The sequence below is a fragment of the Syzygium oleosum genome, unplaced genomic scaffold (genome assembly GCF_021117445.2).
Source record: "Syzygium oleosum isolate NSW1041296 unplaced genomic scaffold, Sole_v2.1 Sole_v2.02, whole genome shotgun sequence".
NCBI lineage: Eukaryota > Viridiplantae > Streptophyta > Magnoliopsida > Myrtales > Myrtaceae > Syzygium > Syzygium oleosum.
The window spans coordinates 1,039,048-1,062,252 of NW_026607486.1; the positions used below are offsets into that span (position 1 = coordinate 1,039,048).

Below are 23,205 nucleotides of genomic sequence, written 5' to 3' on the forward strand. Positions count from 1 at the left end.
GAAGATGAAAAAAAAAGAAAAGAAAAGAATAAAAAATAAATAAAAATTCGGAAAAAATAAAAAATAATATTAAAATTTTAATTCAGGGTAAAATTATCACATTAGTACCAGTTTTGGATTTTTTGTGGTAAGCTCAGGGTAAAATTGTCACAGGTGTACCGGTTTGGGGTTTTTGGTGGTCAAAAAAATAGTTCAAGGTAAAATTATCACAGATGTACCAGTTTGGGGTTTTTTATGATCAAAAAAATAATTTGGGGTAAATGTGTCACAAGTGTACCAGTTTAGGGTTTTTCGTGGTGTTAACCCTTTTAAGATTTTATGTAAAAATTAGGATTTAGATCAAAATGATTCATTTTAGTGCTTTAGTGAACCTTAATGCCACATGAGAGAGATAAAATATTTAAAAAAAACCTTAACACAAAATCGAGTCCTGGGCAAAGCCTCGCCAACCGCTAGCTAGGGTTGCCTTGCTCAGGTTCTCACTGGGCGTGAGCGAGGCGATCCTCACCCAGATCTGGCGAGAGGCGGTAAGGGTCGAGTAGGTGAGGTCAGCCCTCGCCTATGGCTTTTGAGGGCGGCCTCACCCCTGCCCTCTTCGAGTATCGCCTTTGGTCGATCATTACTCGAGACCAACCACCGATGAAAAGGAAAAAAAATAAAAAGAAGGAAAAAAAATTTAAAAAAAAGTAAATGACGAAAATGCTATTGACTAACCGGTGAGGCCAGACCTTTTTTTGAGAACGACATGATCACTTCAGGCTTTTATTTAAAAAAATATTTATCGTGCCTTTATTTGAGAAAATGAGGATAATTCAAATTTTTATTTGAAACAAGGTTTATTTGATACCCTTAATAGCGAAAGGACTTTATAAGTGAGTTCGAGGACGGGGAAAGTTAAACAGAAAAAAAAAAAAAAAAAGTAGATGCAAGTGCAATTTCCCGTAAACTCGGGGGAAGTTTGTAATTCAACTTTTTTCATTTTCACCCCTCCTTCATCTTTCTTGCTCATCAAATCAGCTAAGCAAACACCAGCACGTAACCGGAGAGAGGTTCTTCTCTCAGACGCCAGAAGGATACCACCGCATCCCCCGTCGCCAATCCCGCTCCGCACCAATCCGCCGCCGCCGCCAAATGCTTCATCTCGTCGACTGAATCCGTCTCGATTCACAGCTCCGGCCCGACAACGATGAACAACAACGGTTGCAGCAGCAACAGCACGAGCTCGCACGTCAACTGCAACAGCGTCGGCGGTCGCGCCGCCGATCGACGCGATCTCGGCTCGCACTTCTTGGAGCTGGCGCGGCTCGGCTCCGCTGGGGCTCCCGGCGCCGCGGACGAGGGCGAGGAGTCCCCGACGGAGCTCAACACCATCAACAGCTCCGGCGGCTTCCTCGTGGTGTCGACCGACAAGCTGTCCGTGAAGTACACGAGCGTGAACCTCCACGGCCACGACGTGGGCGTCGTGCAGGCCAACAGGCCTGCCCCGGTGCGGCGGCTCGCTTACTATTTCGAGATTGACGTGAAGGACGCTGGGGCGAAGGGTCAGATAGGGATTGGCTTCACCAGCGAGAACTTCAAGATGCGGAGGCAGCCTGGGTGAGTGTTTCTTGCTGTTATAATTTGATTCTTATCTGCGTTGTCAGGATACTGGGTAGTGTAGAATCGAATTGTGTTTGGGTGAGAAATTGGGACAGTAATGGGACGGAATCGGATGAATGCGGATAGGTAAGGTTGGCTAGGGTTCTTGTTTCTTGGTAGATTCTGTCGAGCTCTGTTTGAATCGAGGAAACGTGTCAAGGTCATCAAAGACAGAGTAACAGACAAAAATTAGACTGGAATGAGAATTCCTCGGGAAAAAAATCAGATGTGAGACTGAAGTAATCTTTCATCTTCTTCTTCTTTTTTCCCCTTTCTTGTAGACAGTTATGAGGAACTTATACAACAAAGTAGTGGCGACTATTATCTGGTGAATTTGTTGACTAGAATTCAGAGTGGCCTTTTCGCGCCGTTGATGGTGGCCGGCGAAAGATCAACCCATAGTACGAAAGAAATTTTGATAGGCAAAGAAAGCAGATATGCACAAGAAATTGTGGAAATTGTTTATACATTTGTCTGCACGTTTTGCCTCAAACTTGAAGAGCTTAACGTAGTTCAAGAGTTGGCTAAGGAGACAGATGACGGAGGTTACCGATTGTGTTTTACTTGAAGATAATATACCTGAAATGAGTTGCAAGATTGATGGTTAAATTAAGAGAGATGAGGTGGTGGAGATGAAATTAAGTGACTCAAGAACTGTTGCTGTTGTTATAAGGAGAGGATGCTGAAGCTTTAATGGATCTGAAGCTTTTGGGGGTCAAGGCTGGGAGTGCCCATTATTGCAATCTAATGAATTTCTGAAAACTGTTTTTGCAAACCAATTGAATCTGGAAAACTTACAGATTAATCATGTATTGTCATGCTTTGATCAACTAGGCCATGGGGAACAGCATGTAGGACCTTACGTGTTGGAAAATGGGATACAGGTAATGCCGAAACGAGAATGCTAGAATGTGATTGGTGAATGGTTTAGACATAGAGATAAGGTGATCAGAAAGTATGTCTAAGCAGCCATAGAAAGCTAGCAAAGGCTGCTGATGCTGTAACTGAGCTAGATGCTTGTAAGATGGTTTAGACAATATGATAACAGATGGATGCTTCAGTCAGATGATGAATTTGACTGGAAAAGCATGAAGCAAGAGTTAAGCAGAAAAATATGAGCAATGGTAGGAAGAGATGTAACGTACCTAAAATTTACTTGGCGATACTGCCACATCCCAAAGAATTGTACAGTTTTGCTGAAATAACTGCAATTGTTCTGAGGTTCTGGGATTTAGTGTTGCGGTATTTGTGGCTAGGCGCTAGCAGTTTCAGTGTGGTAGAGCATTCTGAGTTCTGCATTAAGGTTAAATTGATCTTGTAAAATGCCTGAGGACTTGTGATTATTTTGTAGATTATGTCTTTAGTGTGAAGACATATCTTGTAACTGATTTTTTATTCGCTAAGGGCCCATTGTGGCTATTGTATCAAAAGATGTTTAAGGACTTGGCTGCGATGTCATTCTCCTCTATCATCTTATTATATTTTATTTTTCGGGTGTGGGGAGCAGGTGGAGGGGATAGGAATGATGACCAGACCCAGGCAAAAGAAGGGCCTGCCCTAGCTCATATTATTAAGGCCATGCCTCAGCTCAAGTTTTGAAATGAACCATGGCACCCCATGCCAAAGCCACGACTTTACCGTGTTTTGCATTGGTTTACTAAATACATAACATACCAGAATTATAAGTATAGTGACAAGTGTTAAAACTCAGTTTTTAAGTTCTGAAAATTCAGATCAAAATGACAAAAAATCCTATTTAGGTTTAGAAGTTTAGGTTTTTTCAGTTAAGTATTCTATATTTTGGAAATTAATACATTAAGGAGTTCTTCTTTCCCCTATTTCATTGAATGCGGAAAATGCTTACATTTGAACAAATATTGTCAAGACATATTTGTCAGTCAAAATGAACAAAGTCTCACACCCATGGTTTTTGGAACAAAATGTTTAGATTGTGGAAGAGTATATACAAGTCCAGTTTTACTCGTTAAAGAAAAAAGTAGGAATTTAGAGATTTTTGTCTTCTCTGAATTGCGAATTGGATGTTTATCTGCTCTAGAATTGGGAATGTGCAGTCACTGATGTAAATGTTCTGTGACAAGTATGTGATGTGCGGTTGGAATCAAGTAGGAGTTGACTGAGCGGTAGTCCAACCTTACCAAGATCTAAGATTTTGTCTATAAATTTACATTTCCCCTGTTATGTTACCTATTGGAAAGAAGAAAAAGAGAGGAATGAAAGCTTTGGAGAACTAGGTTTTCTTAAATCTGTTTTCAGCTTACAAGTGGAGGTCGCAATTGTCTCTTGGTTTTTTTTCCCCTCCATAATTTTATAAGATGATATACTTTGTTATTACGTTCTAGTGCAACTTAACATGGATGATGATAATTTACTTAGATACCCGATCTGCTTTTCTTTAAATGACAAAGAGAAGTTCTCCTCCTGAATTGGCTTTGGGCTCTAAGTCGCTTGTGATTCTTTCTCCTGCTTCCATGTATCAGGTGGGAACCCAACAGTTGTGGTTATCATGGTGATGATGGGTTTCTTTATCGTGGACAAGGAAAGGGAGAAGCTTTCGGACCAACTTATACTTCTGGTGACATAGTTGGTGCGGGCATTAACTATGCTACACAGGAGTTCTTTTTCACGTAAGAAGTCATGATTTTGTTCAGTGTTCTTATGATCAAACCAAAGCAATCGATTTGTTGTCACTGATTTGATGTTGTATCTGGGTCTGGTTTTATGAGCTCCCTTTTTATGTGGCTTCGCACCCCTTGGTGCCCTATAGTTGATCCTGTAACCTACCCAAAAAAATAAATAAAGAAAGAAATAAAAGATTAGTTGTTGTCTAATATTCTGATTATAAAAATGAAGGAAAAAGAAAAAAAAAGTTTTATGTGAAACTTCCCCTCTGAAGTCATTTTGTATAGGGGATGTACCCCCTCGGTACCTTTATTATAGAAGTTTGCTTAACCTTAAAAAAAAAAATCAGAAAAAGAAGGAAAAGAAACCTCATTTCAGCACTAATACACTTCTTGTATCTGTCAAATATTACTTTGAATATGTCATTTACTCTCCTTTCAACTGGAGTATGTATTCTTCTTTTCTCATTTGTGTTTCCTTTTAACAGAAAAAACAAGGCAGTAGTGGGAACAGTCTACAAGGACATGAAAGGTCCCTTATTCCCCACAGTTTCTGTTCATAGCCAAAATGAAGAGTATGTTAAACTTATCCTTACTTTATTTCTCTCCAATCAAGTGTGATTATCAAAATTGCCTTCATAACCGTTGTTATGCCTTAAGTCATGGAAGGGGCACCTCTTATATTATGTGAGTTGCATCTCTAATACTATGAATTGTGTATTATAGTTGCTGTAAAAAATCGATATTCTTACTGCCATATAATAGGAAAGTAATACTATTATTTTCTATGTTTGACATATTCTTCTAGTGGTTCTGCTCTGATTCTTGCTGAGTTTGAACTCCTACATGTGAAGACTTGTAGCATCTGAACCTCTGGGAGGAGTGGCAGTGCATATATCTCGTCCTAACATTTGACAACAATTTAAGAAAGAAAAGCAAGTCCGTACTGTTGGAATATTCACTTTAGAGTTTCATGACACGACATTAATGATGAATGTTGAAATTTTACATTTCTGGTGCTTTAAGAAAATTGTGTCGTGAAACTATTTCTCTGTTTGTTATAGCATTTTATTTGATTACATGCTCTTTGTCTCTCTCTCTTTCTCTCTCCCTATGTAGCTCTAGTGTGAGTTGGTTCATCTTGTTTCCTTGTGAATATCTATTGGAGCAGGTTGATTTCCTTTGATTGCTAAGTCCTGTGTTGTTTGTTGGGCAGGATCAATGTTAATTTTGGGCAAAAACCATTTGCCTTTGATATCAAGGCACGTATGCTTCTTCTTGGATCGTATTGATCTTTCTATATATTGTCCTATTGATAATTGGCATTGCTCCTTACTTTGCTTGGTGATTGTAAAACATAACATACCTAGTAGTCTCTTTTGCTTAGAATTATCTTTGAAAAATCATGTCCTGTTAAACTGGGATTACTAAGTCCTGTGTTCTTGTTATTCTAAGGATTACTGGCTTGGACAGTTCATATGATACGATATCAACACCATTTTTGCCTAAACTTTTATTTAAAGGCTGCTTTTCCTGATAATAGATTTAACTTCGTGCTTATTAGAAAGGATTACATAACATGATTAGATTTATATTCTGTGATTTCGTGTAAAATAAGTCAAAATACTTCAATAATGTAATTATCATAAGAACTACTTTAAGCATGATGTTTTTTTGGAAAGAATGTTCAAGTTAGTGCAATGTCAACTGATGATCTTCCTTGCTAAGATTACTTTTTTCTTGATCGTCTTTTCACTGCTGCTTCTATTACAACTATAGGCATATGAAGCTCAAGAAAGAATGAGGCAACAAGCAACGGTAGAAAAAATATCTTTGCCACCAAACATCAGCTATGGGTGAGTCTATGTTGGTTTCAATTTCTTCTTGAGAAAACAATACTATATGCGTGTTCATGCACTTATGTTATTTGCTACGTGAAAGAATGGTGTTTGAATAGTTGGTCTATGGAATAACCAGTTGCATTACAGCCATTAACTACGCTGTTGAATTAAGGCTGATCTGTAATTCTTGCAAACGAATGGACTGACCGCTTGTTCTGCTGGTTGCTTCATGATGACTGTTGTTCTGGGTTTGTAAAATGTTCATGTTATGCTAACTGAAATAAACTACATTTCCTCTTTTTGTATAAAGGATTAGATGCTTCTTATGGAAAGAGTGAAAACGGATTCTATGTCGGGGCCTTTACTTATCAATTGGTATTCGGCCTCTTATGGAATATATTGGATAGTTGGTTGTAGATACATATATCTGTAGTATCGTTATGGATAGCTTTCCACTTTTGTGATCTAAACGGGTTGTTTTTGCATACTCCATGCTTTTTAGACTTGCATGCATCCTTTATGCTGCCAAACAGAGCCCACATTCAGTCACACAAATGTTCCCCTGTGAGAAAAAGAAAGAGGAAACAATAAATGTTCTTTTTTTACCTCGTGGTCCTATCAGATCATCTTATCTTCTAACGTTACATAAAGTTCACCATTTGGATTATCAGGATTGTTCGGTCATACTTGCTACATTACGGATATGAAGATACACTAAGTTCATTCGACATGGCTAGTAAAAGCACTATTCCTCCAATTTCTTTAGATCAAGAAAACGGCTTTGATGAACAGGAGATTCTCTATGCTTTAAACCAGAGGAAGACTCTTCGTCAGGTTTGAAAATAATCTTATATTTATATTGGTTTGTTTATTTATTTTGGGTTCTGCGAGCATCTTTAGTTCTGTATCAGTGAATTATTACTAGGGGGTGCAGCTCTAATATGCTCTCCAATAGCTTAGCATAGGTAGAGCATGCTTTCCCTCACTTTTGCGGTAGGTTGAGGTTTTTTCTTTTTCTTTCTTCTTTCTCTCTCTCACTCTGTCAGGTAGTATCTTGTTGAGTTCTTCCTCTAATGCACAGCTCTATATTGCTCCTGTAGGTGAGTTGGTACAATTTGACGTGTCTGCTTGCCCTCACTTTTGCGATTATGATATGAATACGTTGTGTGCATGATGCATTAGTGTAGGGCCAGCAGAGAGAGAGCACAATAGTTACAAGTTGAGAATTTATGCTTTTCCTGGGTGAGACTCCTGAGAGTGCAACTTGTCATTCCAGACATATTAGTTGATTTTTGAGTCAGAGCTCCAATACTTTAATCTGTATCTTTAAATTTCATATAAATATCTTCTTTTGTTTTAGGGAAATCTTTCTACACTCCCAAAGAAATTCTTGAATCAAATTGTTCTCAAGTTAGTAGGTTTGTAGCTGCAGCACAAGGGTTTACATAATTGAAGCTCGTTTTGGCACACTGAATTGAAGTTTATGAGCTGAGATTTTACTTGAAAATTTTTGGAATTTCGTTAACTTGCTCTAGAAATAGAACATTATTTTGAGATTTTTGTCCTGCAGCATGACGCATGTCTCATGAATCTTATTCAAGCCAAATGACCTGATTTATTTGTTGATGAAGCTGATTCAAAATGGGGAAATTGACGCAGCATTCAGTAAACTCCGCAACTGGTATCCACAAGTTGTTCAGGTATTGAATGCTCATCACGACGTTGTCTTTACATATGAACAAAGTCATTTCGAGTGTTATTGCAAGCCAACTCAAGGCATGAACCTTGTTCACATCTAAATATGCTGCAATTGTAAAGCCTGGATCAATTGCATTGAGTCAGTCAAGAAATGTCTTAATGAGGGCACTTCCTGTTCATTTGCTTTCTCTAGAAGTTCAGGATTCCCAAATATTTGCTAAATATTGTCTGAGCTTTGGCAGTTTTGCCTAGCAAACATACTCTTTTATCCTTTTAGGCTGTTTGAGGCTATTTTATTTCCTTCTTAGTGTACTCAGTTCCAGATTTTGTATCGTCAGCTCTACAAAAGGTGTCTATGAGATGTGTTCTGGTCCTGAATTAATAATTTTCCAATTTTGCACGTGGTAGTGTCATCTCTCTTGTGCTATATTTGTTCCCTTAATATTCGACTTGTATAAGTGGGTCAATTATATGACGGAAGATTACTCTAGTTTAGTGCATGATGTCTTAGTCTTGATTATATTTTACTGCAGGATGAAAAATCAGCTACTTGCTTTCTCCTCCATTGCCAAAAGTTCATTGAACTAGTTCGGGTAACTTCATCTTATATTTTGATTTGCTTGCAATTAAGTCTAGTGTATTTAGATTGCTGTCTTAGAATGGTAGGAAGAAAAAACGGTTGGATGAATATATTGCTTTTTTGTCCAATCGTCATCAACTTTTGGTACTTGAGACTATCCTTTAAATGGTTTTGTAGTGGCACTGTGGACTGAACTGATGTTTCTCCACGGTGCAGGTAATGTGATATATGCTTTGAATACTGGAAGTGAAATTTCTCGTGCACGTTCTTTTTCCTAGTCTTGTTCTAGTTCTTAAATGAATTCTGGTAATACAGTTGCAGATATTGTTTGGTGATTAAGGCTTAAATGAACCACGAGTTGAGTAGTGAATGTGTATTCACAACTGGCAACATGTGAATTTATCGGTCTTAAAAAAAATAAACTTGTGTGTCATAGTTTTCTTCAATATTATAAAGATTTAATTAATCCTAACCATTGTAAGTTTGGGTCAAACATGAGGACAACGTGAGCAAGATTATAAAACAAAGAGTTCGTTCCTTTTACATGTATGTTCATGTTAGAATCATGTCTACTCAAGTCATGCCATTAAGAAAGGAGTTGTGCAGGGGGTTCAACCTGTATAAATTTGAAGGTGAACTGTGTAATACATTCAACTAGACTAGTTGTTGATTAATACTTATTTTGGCCTTTTTTCTACTTTAAATGAATTTTACTAAATCTTGACCAGTTTAATGAATTGTTTTGTTGCATTTGATTGTAGATTATATTTTTATCGAATTAAGAATTGACATTGTTTAATGAAATATTATTAAAATTAGGATTAATATTACGAAAAACTGCAAATTGGTACACCTGTGACAAATTTACCCCAAACTAATTTTTTGACCAACAAAAACTCCAAACTGGTACACTTATGACAAATTTATTCTCTGTTAAATTGGATTAATAGCACGAAAAACCACAAACTGGTAAGTCCGTGACAAATAGAGGGGTAAAACCCTAAATTGGCACACCCATCAACTGCCACGTGTCATCCAACTTAACAATTTGACGGAAAAATTTAATAGAAACTAACGGAGGGTAAATTTATTACAGATGTATCAATTTGGGGTTTTAGGTGTCAAAAAATTAGTTTTTGGTAACTTTGTCACAGATGTACCAGTTTGGGGGGTTTTTTGTGGTATTAACTCTTAAAATTATCTGCAAAGGCCTTGCACTTTGTTCCAATATGCTAATACGTATGTTAATGGCGAATCTTTAAGTTACTAGAAAACATGTAAATACTCTATTGAACACTTTATTCATGAAGAGTCGTTCTACTGAAATATTGTCTCATAAAAGGTTTTCATGTTAGAGGGGTCAGATCTGAGTTATGGTGATTCATCTTTGTCCACTTGTTGAGCAGGTGAATGGGATTGTCTTGTTGCCTATTTTAGGAGCTAGAGGTGGTTAGCTTAAGATTAGAGATATTTATTGATTGAGTTGGTTGGTTTCATATTGACCTATATTGTCTTTGGCACAATATGATTGAAGCTGTGAGCATGAATTGGCATTCCAAAGTTTGTCGTATCATGTTGATTCTGGGTTTTGTCATAAGGTTCTTCAGGTGGTCTTATGTTTGTGTGGTATTGATTCATGTCTAATCGCATGTGTTTCTTTTTCATGACCTTTTTAATATATCATGTGGTTCTTCTGATACCCTTTTTGCATGATGGTATGCATCATCATCCAGGTTGGAGCCCTGGAGGAGGCTATCAAATATGGAAGAGTTGAGTTGCCAAGGTTTTTTGAGACGGCTGGCTTCGAGGATCTAGTAGAGGTAGTAAACACTTTGTATGGTATGATGTTATTTCCTGTTTTAGTTTTTCTGCACTAGCTTCCGAGAACTCTTTTAAAGGCCTCAGCAACATAACCAAGTCTACTCATTTGTGGGATAGCAGGTTGTCCTGAACAGGGAAATATGTGCGATAGGGTAATTTAAGCTTCAACATTGTTTCCCAAAATTTTTAGTTGATATGCACCGCGACCTCAGCACTCATGTTACACCCTTATTTAATGAACTTCTATTTTGCCAGTTCTGTTTGGGCCATGTTAATGTAAAGTCTTGAAGTGATGAACTGGAAAAAATAATGAAACAATGAATGGAAGTATGGAAGCTGCCAATTGTTGGTGCTTTGGATGGAGGGAGGGATGGATGCAGTGGTACTCTCTACTTTTTCTTTTTCCTCCTTACTTTTTAAAGTATGGGAGCATGAGAGCAAAATGTATGAACAACATGACCTTAGCAAATAAAGGGAGAATGATTGGCAGTCTTCTTCCTCAGTTTCCAGTAGTCATCCTTTTACCCAATAATATAACTTTGCATTGATGGCTTCATTATTAATGGAACTTTTATGGTACTCCATTCAATTAGCCATACTCGTCTTTTCTCCTCGTATCTTCTGGAGATTGAAGAAAATGAACCGGTTTTCTTTTCAAATACAATGTCTTTGATGATGAAAATGTAATTACTCCCTCTCTTCTCTAGGATTGTGTATCTTTATTGGCATATGAACATCCAAAGGAGTCCTTTGTTGGGTATCTACTTGAGGAGTCACAGCGTGAGGTGGTAGCTGACACGGTGAATGCAATGATCTTGGCGACAAATCCCAGCGCAAAAAATTATCAGGGTTGCCTGCACTCCTATCTGGAGAGGTTACTGAGGCAGCTGACTGCTTGTTGCTTGGAGAGGAGGTCGTTGAATGGAGATCAAGGCGAAGCTTTCCATCTGCACAGAGTACTTCACAATGGCAATAGGAGATGCTAAATGCTAGTTTGTAGCTTCTGTCTCCGTTGAATGTCTAATCGCTGTTCATATTAGCTCATTGATAGTTTGCTGAATCATAAGCCAAGTGTTCAAGTGCTCCATGTGCCGAGAGGAAATGCCCTTGGTGCTACATTACGGGCTCTTCTCTTCATGCTTGTAAGCATCTCTAATGTTGCATATCACATAGTGAATTGGCAACATTCCGCGGTCCAAATATGGCTTCACGATTTTGTGTTGGAGTCGCTACATTTTCTTCTGTCTTTGTCATGTTGATGTTCACTTGGATGCTAAGAAGATTAACCAAGTGTAAAGAATACTTGTATAGATCCACATGTTGCATTTAATGCAGCAACTCTCTGGTGATTTGTGGTTTTGTTGACGCAAAATCCCGGTCAAATGAGCATGATATCTTGTTCTTTTGCAATTTTTGTGCGAGTTTTGCTTGTATTGGAATACGATGGAGGTACATGCGAAAGAACTATTCTTCAAGTGCATAATAACTTATGTTAGATCATAGAAGTGCGTCTAATTCTGCAGCTGAATCGTGTGCTATTAAATTTAATGGTTCTGTAGCAAAGCAAGCTTCATTAGAGCCAACAAGATGTACTTCCGACTTAAAAACGGCACGAAATATTTGGATGACGCATAAAGGAGCAAATATCATGAATTGGGGTCAAGATACATTTTGTGGGAAGAAATCATGTTGTAATAAAAATTCCCTTGGTATTTTCACAGTAATCTTTTGAACTTCAAAATTTATCCAATAATGTATTTGGTTATTTGAATTTCTAATCATGATAGGATTGGATTGGATAAGATATAAAATATTAGAATTTTGTTATATCTTATCAATTGTTTGGTGAATCGCAGTAATAAAACTAAATATTTTCATATTTTATAATAGTCATTATTTGGTATGAACGGCATATCGATGTAAATAAACCTAAAAATGCATGAATGGAGATGGTAAGAATTTCTCATGATTTATTGCAAAAGAAATTACAAATGTACAAATGAATACACTTTCTGTCAATAAATTCATAATTATTGTACGGTCTACATCTTAAATAGAAAATGGGCTCATTGCAATATTCCAGAGTTAACTATGATAAGAAATGTAAACTGCCAACAACAACATCAATGCGGTAGATTAGCTAGCGAACGCCATCATGTCAGACCTTGCCGTGCCCTATAGGATTGCCATCAATGATTGTACGTGTATGTTAGCATTTTAGGCTAAAATTGGCTAGAAGAACCATATTGAAATTTTGTGCAAACGTTTAGGAGTACATTGGCAAAATTTGAAAGTTTAGAACTAAACTGGTAGTCGTACAATAGCTTTAGGATTGATTGGATACTTTTCCCGTTTATGTGATCAAAATAGAAATTTTTTTTTGTTGAATTCAATATTTACTAAATGATAAATGTGATTTAAATAATATAATTACCTTATTATGTGATTTGATATTATAATACAGTATTTCATTACTCTATAATATACATAGATTTAAAAAGGAAAAATTGTCCAAAAAGTCATAAACTTGTTGTACGTACAACATAAGTTTTCATGTAGAATTTTTTTTCATTAATGAAGAGTACATAGACATATCATAGGAATGTGTCAAAAGAATACCTATTATATATGCTCAAATAAAAACTTAATATAAGTAAAAAATGAGGATTAGTTTCTAAACCTTGAAATTAAAGAAGTTCTAGGCGTTTCCAATCTTCTTTAAAATTTACATTTATCTTTCATATATATGCAATAACCATGAGAAACAATATTTGAGATCAATTTACTACTTTTAGTTCTATATTGTTCTTTGGTTGTTATAAGCTGTTTTTTCAAAGTTATTTAATATAGTTGATCGTCTTGTTTAGAGCAATATCTACTAGTGAAACAGTATGTTCATTCACATAAGAGTTGCAACTTCTCATATTACTACTCACTTAAATTTTGTGTTTCTAATTTATATTGAATAAAAAATCACTATATATGAAAAACATAATTTCCACGTGCAGCACTCGAAGTTACCTACTAGTTATAGATTTGTTTCTCAGCTATTTTCTTTGCGCCCAAATTATGTTTGTTCTCTCATACTGAGACATATCAAATAGTAGAATGCTAGATGAATGAGTTTAATTGTTGTCGGAAATCTTTTTGATCAATGGTATAATTGGAAAGAGATGTGAACCCGATATAACAAACTATAACTTTAAGCTATAAATGGAGATTTATCTGTTTGATATTTATCATGTTTTATTAGGTGATAAAATAGGGATAATAGATTTACCATGTTAATTTTTTGTATTCGGCTTTAGCCTGTTTTCATACCAAATAAAAAAAATAAAAAAAGAGATACATCTACTTTCTATGAGGTTTTATAGTATATGGGTAATAGCGGTGTTCTATATCGTAATATTGCCGTCCACGTATCCGTCCATCAAAATCATCGACGATCTAGCGGTTTAGATTTTAATTTTCTCAATAGTTAAGTAATCTCTGAGGGGTGTGTATATGGTTACGCTCCTAGAGAAAACCAACTCTAACATATCTTGGCATTGATAATATGTCTTAGTATGGTAATGTGTTAAATGCATATTGTGCAAGTGTATCCACACCAATAATGAGCTTGACTAAATATTTACCTATTTATACAGCCCTTCATCTTTTGGTGCTCCACGCCTTAGCCAATTGAACTTCTTTTCCTTTCTTCTAGTCCTTAAAGTGCTTCAGAGCAAGACCCTTATGATGCCTACGAAACAAAGAATCTAGCACCATATCTCTCTCCCATTTTTGAAAACCTCTTTCGACATGCATCCAATGATCATCTCTCACGTACTCCAACCTTGCATGTGATCAAGTATCGGATCAGTGATTCACCAAAAAAGTGCTTCGACCATGGTAATCTCTCTCTCTCTCTCTCTCTCTCTCTCTCTCTCTCTCTCTCTCTCTCTCAAAAATGATGATGATGATATCCTGGATATATTTTTTCTGAACAGAACAAGGCACATAGAGGGTAGGGAAAGGGAGGATGACTCGTGAAGTCTCCGTCAATTCAAAGCGCTACTATGTTGTCGGATAATAGCCTAGAGCCGAATCCTGTCCAATGTAGTCTCGCTATATCAGCCATCCCATCCTCCATGGCCCAACGCATACGAAGCCAAGAATTGGGAAGATATCCCCAAGCCATACCCTCTGGTGGGTTAGGTTTACTTAGGTTTCCATGTTGTCTGCATGATATTCTGTGTCTTGCGAAAGCGAACTGCTGCTGCTGCTGCTGTTGTTGCTATTGCTGAGAAAATCATAGAGGAAGAGAACATGGGAGCAAGTTAAATGGTGGATAGGTTCCACGTTTAATGTATCTGATGTAATATTGTTTGATAGCCGGTCATTTTGTATGGTGTGCGTGTGAGAACTTTCCTCGATATTATGCAAAAAGGACTTGTGCTATATATATAACTACATGGATTCATTACCCTTCTTCTTTTTCCCTTATGACACATATTTGTTGCTCTGTATTTTAGCTTATACATATGCCCTCCCTCGTACTTGCGCGAAGAGATATCTCCTAGTGAAGGCCTCAAATATTTAGAGTCACTCTACCTAACGAGTCTCATAACACGACGATGCTTTTAAGGAAATTATTTTAACCAAATAATATCCTAATTCAAATGCTGTAAATCTTCTCTTAATTCGACAACTAATCAAAATTTGCAATGATTGTTGTGGTCGTAATGTACGTTATACTTCAGTTGCTTAAATATGAACTTTTATTATACGTTTTGTATCAAGTTTGTAAATTGGACAAACATCGGTGGCCATTCGTGTGGTTTACCATTTGGATTCCAAACCATTGGCTGTTCAATAGTTATTTTGGTCCTTCAAATTCAACCTCATATAAGAAAATATAAGTAAATCATTACAATCCTTTGAGTTCGCACCAAACACGTTTAGAGCCATTAGTTGAATGAAAGTAAAATAAGCAAAATGACATCGTATTGCATAAATTTGTTCATGTCAGATGCCCGTCATATCATGCAGAACTGTCGACGACGATTGGACATCTCCATTAGCATTTTCAAGACAAAATCAGCCAAAAGGGTTAAATTAAAGTTTGCAAAGGTTTTGGACTACATCAATAAAATTTAAAAGTTTAGGATTAAATTGACAATCATACAATAGGTTTATAATTGATTGGGTAATTTTCAATTTTATGCTATCAAAATAGCAAAAAAAGAAGTGTTCCATTCCTTTAGCCAAAAAAAATTGTCATCAATATTTTACTGATATGATAAATGCAATTTGAAAAATCTAATTGCATTATCAGGTGTTTCAATAATATACTATTCTGCTTGAAAAATAAAAACAACTCAATTATTATTTCATTACTCTATAATATAGACAGAATAACTATGAGAATACAGCATCAGTTACATATAATAGGGATGTGTCAAGACAATTCATATTACGGGTGAAAGAGTATTTAGTTTAATTTGACATTGCTCAAATAAAAAATTTATTATGAGCTTGAAATAAGGATAAGTTTCTAAGCATTTAAATAAAAAAAGTTCTAGCCGTTTCCAGTCTTCTATAAAATTTACATTTATCTGATATATATGCAATAACCATGGGATACAATGGTTGAAATCAATTTATTACTTTTAGGCCTATATATTGTTCTATGTTGTTATAAGCTAAAGTTTCAAACTTAATTAACATAGTTCTTGTTAAGAGCGATATCTATTGGTGAAAAGGTATATCCCTTTATATAAGATTTGCAACTTCTCATATTACTATTCAATTAAATTATGTGTTTTTAATTTATATTGAATAAAAAGTCATTAACTATAAAAACATAATTTCCACGTGCAATGCTGATGGTTACCTACTAGTTGACTACAAAGATAAATTTTTGCATCTTTTTCTTTGCTTGCTCAAATCCTGTTTTTCACTCGCACAAAGACATCTAATAATGGTTTACTAGATGAATGAATTTAATTGTTGTCGGAAATCTTTACGATCAATGGTAAGTGCGACTACTTTAATGTTTAACGGAAAGAGATGGGAGGTACATATAATGAACATAACTTTGAGCGATAAATAGAGGTTTATCTACGTGCTATAAGATTTTATCGGGTATATGTCATAGCCATATTCTATATTGCGAAATTGCCTTCCACGTATCCATCCATCAAAATTGTCAACAATCTAACGGTCTAGATTTTAATTTTCTCAACTAGTTAAGTAATCGCCAAGTGGGTGTATATGGTCACGCTTCTAGAGAAATCCAACTCTAACAAAACCTGCCATTGATAATATGTCTTAGTATGGGAACATGTTAAATGCAAATTGTGCAAGTCCATCCACACCAATAATGAACATGATCAAATATTTACCTATTTATAAAGCCTATCATCTTTGGTGCTCCACGCCTTAGCCAACTGAATTTCTTCTTCTTTCTTACTAGTCCGTCCATCATGTGCTTCAAAGCAAGTCCTTTGTGATGCCTATGAAATAAAGTTTCAGGGATCATACCTCAGTCGCATCTTTAAGATACTGTTTTGATATGCATACAACAATCATGTCACATACTCCAACCTGGCATGTAATTAAGAATCGGATCAGTGATTCACCAGAAAAATGCTTCATCCCTAGTAAGATCTCTCTCTCTCTCTCTCTCTCTCTCTCTCTCAAATGTTGATTATGATATCCTGGGTTTTTTTTTTCTGTATAACAGCACAAGGCACCGGGGAGGACGGGCAAGAACTCTTGCAGCAAGGAAGTTCCATCAACACGAAGCGCAACGTTGTTGCTGCAGATTGCCCGAGAGGTCCCATGTAGTCCAACGGACTCGCTATATCAGCCATCTCAGCAGCCAAACAGATATGAAGCTGAGAATTATAGTGGATGTCCCCATGCAATATCCCCGGGTGGGTTAGAGAGTGTGAGGATTGCTTCGGTTCCATGTTGTCTGCGTGGAATTCTCGTAGAGGAAAAGAACATGGGAACACGTTAATTGATTGATGAGTTCCACGTTTCATGTATCTGATGTAAAATCCTATGCGAACCGGTTATTTTGTGTATTGTTTTGTGAGAGCTTTCCTCGATATCATGCAACAAGAACTTTTACTGTATACATAACTACTTGGATTAATTACACGTCCTCTTTTTCCCTTATGATAGATATTTTGTGTCAAGCCCCGAATCCCAACGGGCTCGCGACACCCTTTCGACGGTTGTATTGAACGCGACGTCCCAGGATGCGTCACCGACCCAAACGAAACACTCGAAGACAAATGCAAGCGGAAATCAAACAACCCATACAATAAACAATGACAAAAGGGCAGTACTTGCACAAATCAATAAACTCATCTCATTAGCTTGAGACCATAGAATTCATACATTAGGCTTCTAGGGTTAGCATCCATCTTCATCATAAAAAAGGGGCAGGTGGTAGGGTAGACTACTAAATACATAAAAAGGTTCTACCAAAAAGGCTTCTAGGCCCCCAGCACCCAAATCCTCCTACGGTGCCCAATCCGAATCGGACCCTGAAGACTCCGACTCAGTATCGAAGTTGATCTCGATCAGTTCGTCCTCGTGCTCGAACAACATAGGCTCCTCCTCGGGTTCAAGCTCCATAGGCTCGGGCTCGGGCTCGGGCTCGGGCTCAGGCTCGGGCTCAGGCTCGGGCTCGGGTTCGGGTTCGGGTTCGGGTTCTAGTATGGGCTCGGGTCCTGGGCCAGGGCTCTCCGGTGGATCGTCGGGATCCGTCCCCTCGCCATCGGGGGTATACTTGTCCCAGGGCTCCCAATTCATCGCATCCTCATTACCATGCTGAAGCCCCTCAAAATCACGGATTGGCCCAGTAGTCTCCAACCCGATACGGTGATACCAAGCCAAATAAGAATGGGGCTGTAGGTCCTCTAAACCCTCATCTACCCAAACTGTGGTAAGATGCCTAATGTAAAACTGATCTGGGACTACCGGATATTCGGTCTCCTCATGCACCGTGTGCATGGGGACCCCAAAACGCCTAGCTGGCGGCATACTCAAGGTCGAGGATCTGAAAAGATTTGCAATACAGCAATGAGAATAAATCTCAATAAGCAGACAACCTATACCCCTACCTAGGTCAATGCGTACCCAGACTAATCTAACATGCGATCTAACGGTCAACACATTTGAATCCGCACAAACATACTTACCTCGCCTTAAACCAAGTGCCAACTCTGCATATTAGTTAAATCACCATAATGCGATAATTACTCAAGAACGTAATATAAACACTCAACCACCATAATCACGTACGTTCACCCAATTCAATCAAACACAATTCGCATGGCCGAGCAACTTTCCACGACCCGCGTCAACACGCCTCAGGTCCAGCCCTCTGATCAATCCGGGCTCAGTCCCGTGTAACCACGCCTTAGGACACTTTCCTCGACCTGCGTAACCACGCCTCAGGACACTTTCCTCGACCCGCATAACCACTCCTCAGGTCATTTCTTGCCTTTCTAGCCACATCTGCGTAACCACGCCTCAGGTTTGCAGCCCTCCGATCAATCCAGGCTCAGTCCTGCGTAACCAAGCCTCAAGACATTTCTCTCGACCTGCATAACCACGCCATATGACACTTTCCTCGACCCGCGTAACCACGCCTCAGGTCATTTATCGCCTTTCTAGCCACACCCGCGTAACCATGCCTCAAGTTGGCAGCCCTCCGATCAATCCGGGCTTAGTCCTACGTAACCACTCCTCAGGACATTCCTCATGCACCACAAAACAATTCGCCATTCTAACACGTCGTACAATTCAAATTCAAATCACGAACTCACCACACTAGTCTACCAATCCGACATTCAAGTCGGCCACATTCAAGCACCAATATCACCCGCAATTGCCACGACAAACCAGCCATTGAACCCACCAATTCAGCCACTAATTAAGCCACACAATCACCACAATTCAATCTACCAACTAGCCACATTCATATAACAATCCTATTCCAAGCTTAACCACTAAACCGATACTAATCACACCCTAAACAAGTCTAAATAATACCCATTCTACTAAGTAGGGTTTAGGAAGTTACTTACCTAAATTTGGCCAGGGAAAAATCGGCACGGGCCCAAAATGGCCTAGGTGAACAGTGGCGGATCGGCGCGGGCGAGGGCACAGTGGCTGGCAACGTGCTCGGCCACGGCCGAGGCACTCCGTTCCTAATGCCGTATGAAGACTTTTCCAAAAAGCGGCAGTAAATTTAGGATCACGGTCTAAGGTAATCGTCACTGGCACTCCGTGAAGACGGACTATTTGTCGCATGTATATCTCGGCATACCTTTCCAAGGCGAAGTCCTTTCGCACCGGCAGAAAATGTGCTGACTTTGTCAATCGGTCGACTACCACCCAAATCGAATCATGGCCCCTCTGACTCCTCCGTAATCCCATTACAAAGTCCATAGTGATGTGTTCCCACTTCCACTCAGGGATTTCCAATGGCTGCAACATTCCACCCGGCTTGCAATGTTGCTCCTTCACTTATTGGCATGTTAAACACTTAGTCATGTGCTTGGCTACATCCACTTTCATGCCGTTCCACCAATAATGCTGTCGCAAGTTCTAATACACCTTCGTACTACCCGGGTGAATACTGTAATTGCTACGGTGAGCTTCTGACAAAATCACCTTCTTCAGTTTTGCATCATCGGGCACACATAACCGCCCCCGGAATTTCAGAATCCCATCCTCGGATACCTGAAAGTCCGATTTCCTTTTTGTGACATCCATATCCAAAATCTTCTGAATCTCCGGGTCTGTCGATTGTAGGGCCTTAATCTTATTCTGGATTTCCGGTTCAATCCTCAATGCGGCAAGCAGACTTGAGACATGACTCACTTCGAACTTAAACTCCGAGTCCTGAACTCCCTCCAACAGAGTCCATTCCTTGACCATGAGATGCGCGATACTCGATTTCCGGCTCAGTGCATCCACTACTTTATTAGCTTTTCCGGGGTGATACAGGATATTGCAATCATAGTCCTTGAGGAATTCCATCCAACGACACTGTATCATGTTCAATTCCTTTTGGGAGAACAAGTACCTTAAACTTTGATGGTCCGTATAAATCTGAAATTTCTCCCCACACAAGTAGTGTCTCCAAATCTTAAGGGCGAAGATAATTGCGGCTAATTCCAAGTCGTGCGTCGGGTAGTTCAGCTCATGTGGTCTCAATTGTCGCAATGCGTATGCTACCACTCTTCCATGTCGCATTAGCACGCATCCCAGTCCTCTTAGCGACGCGTTACTGTAAATCTCATATCCTCCCGGACCTGACGGGATTGTCAACACTGGCGCGATCGTCAATCTCTGCTTTAACTCTTGGAAACTCCTTTCACACTTATCCATCCATTCAAACCTCGTCTCCTTCTTTAATAACCGTGTCAACGGCGTAGCTACTACCGAAAACCTTTCCACGAAGCGTTTGTAATACCCTGCCAGACCCAAGAAACTTTGAACCTCTATCACTATTGTCGGTCTTGGCTAATTCGTAACTGCCTCAATCTTTGTCGAGTCCACAAAAATTCCATTCCCAGAAGTCACGTGTCCAAGAAATGCTATCCGATTTAACCAGAACTCGCACTTACTAAACTTGGCATAGAGTGCGTGTTCTCTTAAAGTCCGTAGAACCATCCGTAGATGTTGCTCGTGTTCCTCGAGGCTCCTTGAATACACCAAGATGTCGTCGATGGATACAATAACGACTGATCCAAGAATTCTCTAAACACCCGATTCATCAAATCCATAAAAGTAGATGGGGCGTTAGTCAATCCAAATGGCATAACTGTAAACTCATAGTGCCCATATCTCGTCTTAAATGCCGTCTTCGACACATCCTCCTTCTTAATCCTCAATTGATGATAGCCAGTCCTTAAGTCGATCCTTGAAAATATCGACGCCCCTTGCAACTGATCAAACAGGTCATCTATCCTTAGCAATTGGTACTTATTCTTAATGGTCACCTAATTCAACTGTATGTAGTCAATGCACAACTTTAACGATCCGTCCTTCTTCCTCACGAATAAAATTGGCGCTCCCCATGGAGACGCACTCGGGCGAATAAAGCCCTTATCCAACAACTCCTGCAGTTGAACCTTTAATTCTTTTAATTCTGACAACGACATCCTATAGGGTGCTCTCAAGATCGATTCCGTTTCTGGAACGAACTCAACCATGAAATCCACTTCTCTATCATGTGGCAATCCCGGCAATTCCTGAGGAAAGACATCGGGGAAATCGCGCACCATGACTATGTCTTCTAGCCTCGGCTCCTTAACCAATAAGTTAACCACAAGATAGTTATCTTTCTACACCTCAATGACAAAGCTCAATCTATCCAATTTCAATCAACGGTCTTCCAAAAATAATCGCCCTGGTTCTTTACAGAATCCGAAATTTCCAAACGATAACTCATTCATCCAAATCTTGCCCAAAGAACATCATCAGTAATTCCGAAATCCATAAACTGATTGCGCCTATCCACTATAAACAATTATACGTCGTACATGATCATTCAAGTTATAACTTCAAAATCATCTCCTATTACACCCAACATCATCACATTACGCATCTAGACTTTCAAGACAAATCCTCTGCTTTCCTCCCAGCCACATCGTACACCTTTCCTTGTGCCTGCGGTCGATCCTGGTTATTCTGTGGGGCAGCTCCCGCTTGATGTCCTACTAGCGGTTGCAGCTCCCGCTTGATGTCCTACTTGCGGTTGCAGCTCCCGCTTGATGTCCTACTTGCGGTTGCTGCTCCCGCTTGATGTCCTACTTGCGGTTGCAGCTCCCGCTTGATGTCCTACTTGCGGTTACTATTGCTGCATTAGCGGCCTAGCTCATCTGCTCGGGTAGTTTCTCACTTGGTGACCATGTCGGCCACATCCAAAATGCGCCCCAAGTCCACCTAGCAAGGGCCATTCTCGTGCCTCTTTTCACAAGATCGACATGCGGCATCGGAGTAGTGGTTCAGCTTTCCAAAGTTCTTTCTTACCGGATGGACAAGTCTCATATTCTCTGTCATAGACTTCTTTTCAAAGTTCCTATTGTCCCTAGCCGGCGTGTACCGCGATCTAGAAGCGACGCCTCTTTCATTCATATCCCTTTCAACCATTTGAGCCCTTTCATACAGTTCATTGTAATCCCTTAAGTTCAGTAGTGTTAACTGACTATAGAGATTCGGTTTCAGTCCATCTCGGAACTCCCTCGCCCTGTCCACAGGGTCTTCCACCAACCTTGGTGCGAACTTATATAATCTTACGAATTTCATCTCGTACTGATCCACTGTCATCTGGTTTTAGCGAAGCCGAAGAAACTCTGCCATTTTCTATTCTCGCGCACTCTCCAAAAAGTATTTCTCATTGAAAACCTCGACCAAGGTACCCCAATACCTCGAAGCCTTTTTCCAACTCTTCTATCCAAAGGGATGCAGTCTCAGGGTCACTTTCCCATCGAACTTCGGAGATTTCAATTTAAAAAATTGCTCAACCGGTTGATGCATATGTCTGACTGCATTAACTTATCCTAAACCTTGATTTCGATCATTCTCATTAAAATTTCAACTTCCTGAGTGCCCTCAGAATTCCATCCACTCTAGGATTCTCTGTAACTCCAGCTTGCGGACCCACACGACCTTGACCTCGACCTCGACCTCGGCCTCGATTGCTCAAACTCACAGGGTTCACACCACTCACTTACCTGCTATAATTCCCCTCGGGAATTAAAGACCTAGGCCAACTATACCAGCCTAAAGCCCTAGGCAGTGAATCACAACAACAATTCACTAAGCAGGCAGCCAATCACATACAGCACTCAATCACAACCAATAGAGTTCGTGCACTTACCTCAGGTCCTGACGCACCTGCACCTCACATAATATTGCATAAAATCACTCAACAATCACATTCACACAGTCTGGGATACGCATGGCACACAAG

At 39.1% G+C, this 23,205-nt stretch overlaps 1 protein-coding gene across 3 annotated transcripts; it reads left to right on the forward strand.

Moving 5' to 3' along the window:
• The first annotated feature begins 1,019 nt into the window (after nt 1-1,019).
• On the forward strand, nt 1,020-11,566 carry LOC115686760 (ran-binding protein M homolog). Of its 3 annotated transcripts, XR_008815825.1 has the most exons (12): nt 1,020-1,596; nt 4,137-4,283; nt 4,766-4,852; nt 5,494-5,539; nt 6,057-6,133; nt 6,790-6,952; nt 7,750-7,818; nt 8,350-8,409; nt 10,130-10,216; nt 10,338-10,369; nt 10,473-10,599; nt 10,925-11,065. XR_008815825.1 is itself a non-coding variant. In XM_056308349.1 (10 exons), the coding sequence occupies exons 1-10, from the start codon at nt 1,187-1,189 to the stop codon at nt 10,371-10,373; spliced, it is 1,182 nt and encodes a 393-aa protein (XP_056164324.1). In that variant the 5' UTR covers nt 1,020-1,186; the 3' UTR covers nt 10,374-10,474. The 3 variants fall into 3 exon arrangements, 2 of the variants coding, with proteins under 2 accessions (XP_056164324.1, XP_030468015.1); XM_056308349.1 differs by lacking the exon at nt 10,925-11,065 and having other exon boundaries at nt 10,338-10,474; XM_030612155.2 differs by lacking the exons at nt 10,338-10,369; nt 10,473-10,599 and having other exon boundaries at nt 1,022-1,596; nt 10,925-11,566.
• The last annotated feature ends 11,639 nt before the right edge of the window (nt 11,567-23,205 follow it).

Coding starts and splice junctions, on each gene's coding strand:
- LOC115686760 (XM_030612155.2), top strand. CDS start 1,187: ATGAACAACAACGGTTGCAGCAGCAACAGCACGAGCTCGCACGTCAAC. Junction 1,597..4,136: donor AAGATGCGGAGGCAGCCTGG/GTGAGTGTTTCT, acceptor TCCATGTATCAG/GTGGGAACCCAACAGTTGTG. Junction 4,853..5,493: donor GTTCATAGCCAAAATGAAGA/GTATGTTAAACT, acceptor TTTGTTGGGCAG/GATCAATGTTAATTTTGGGC.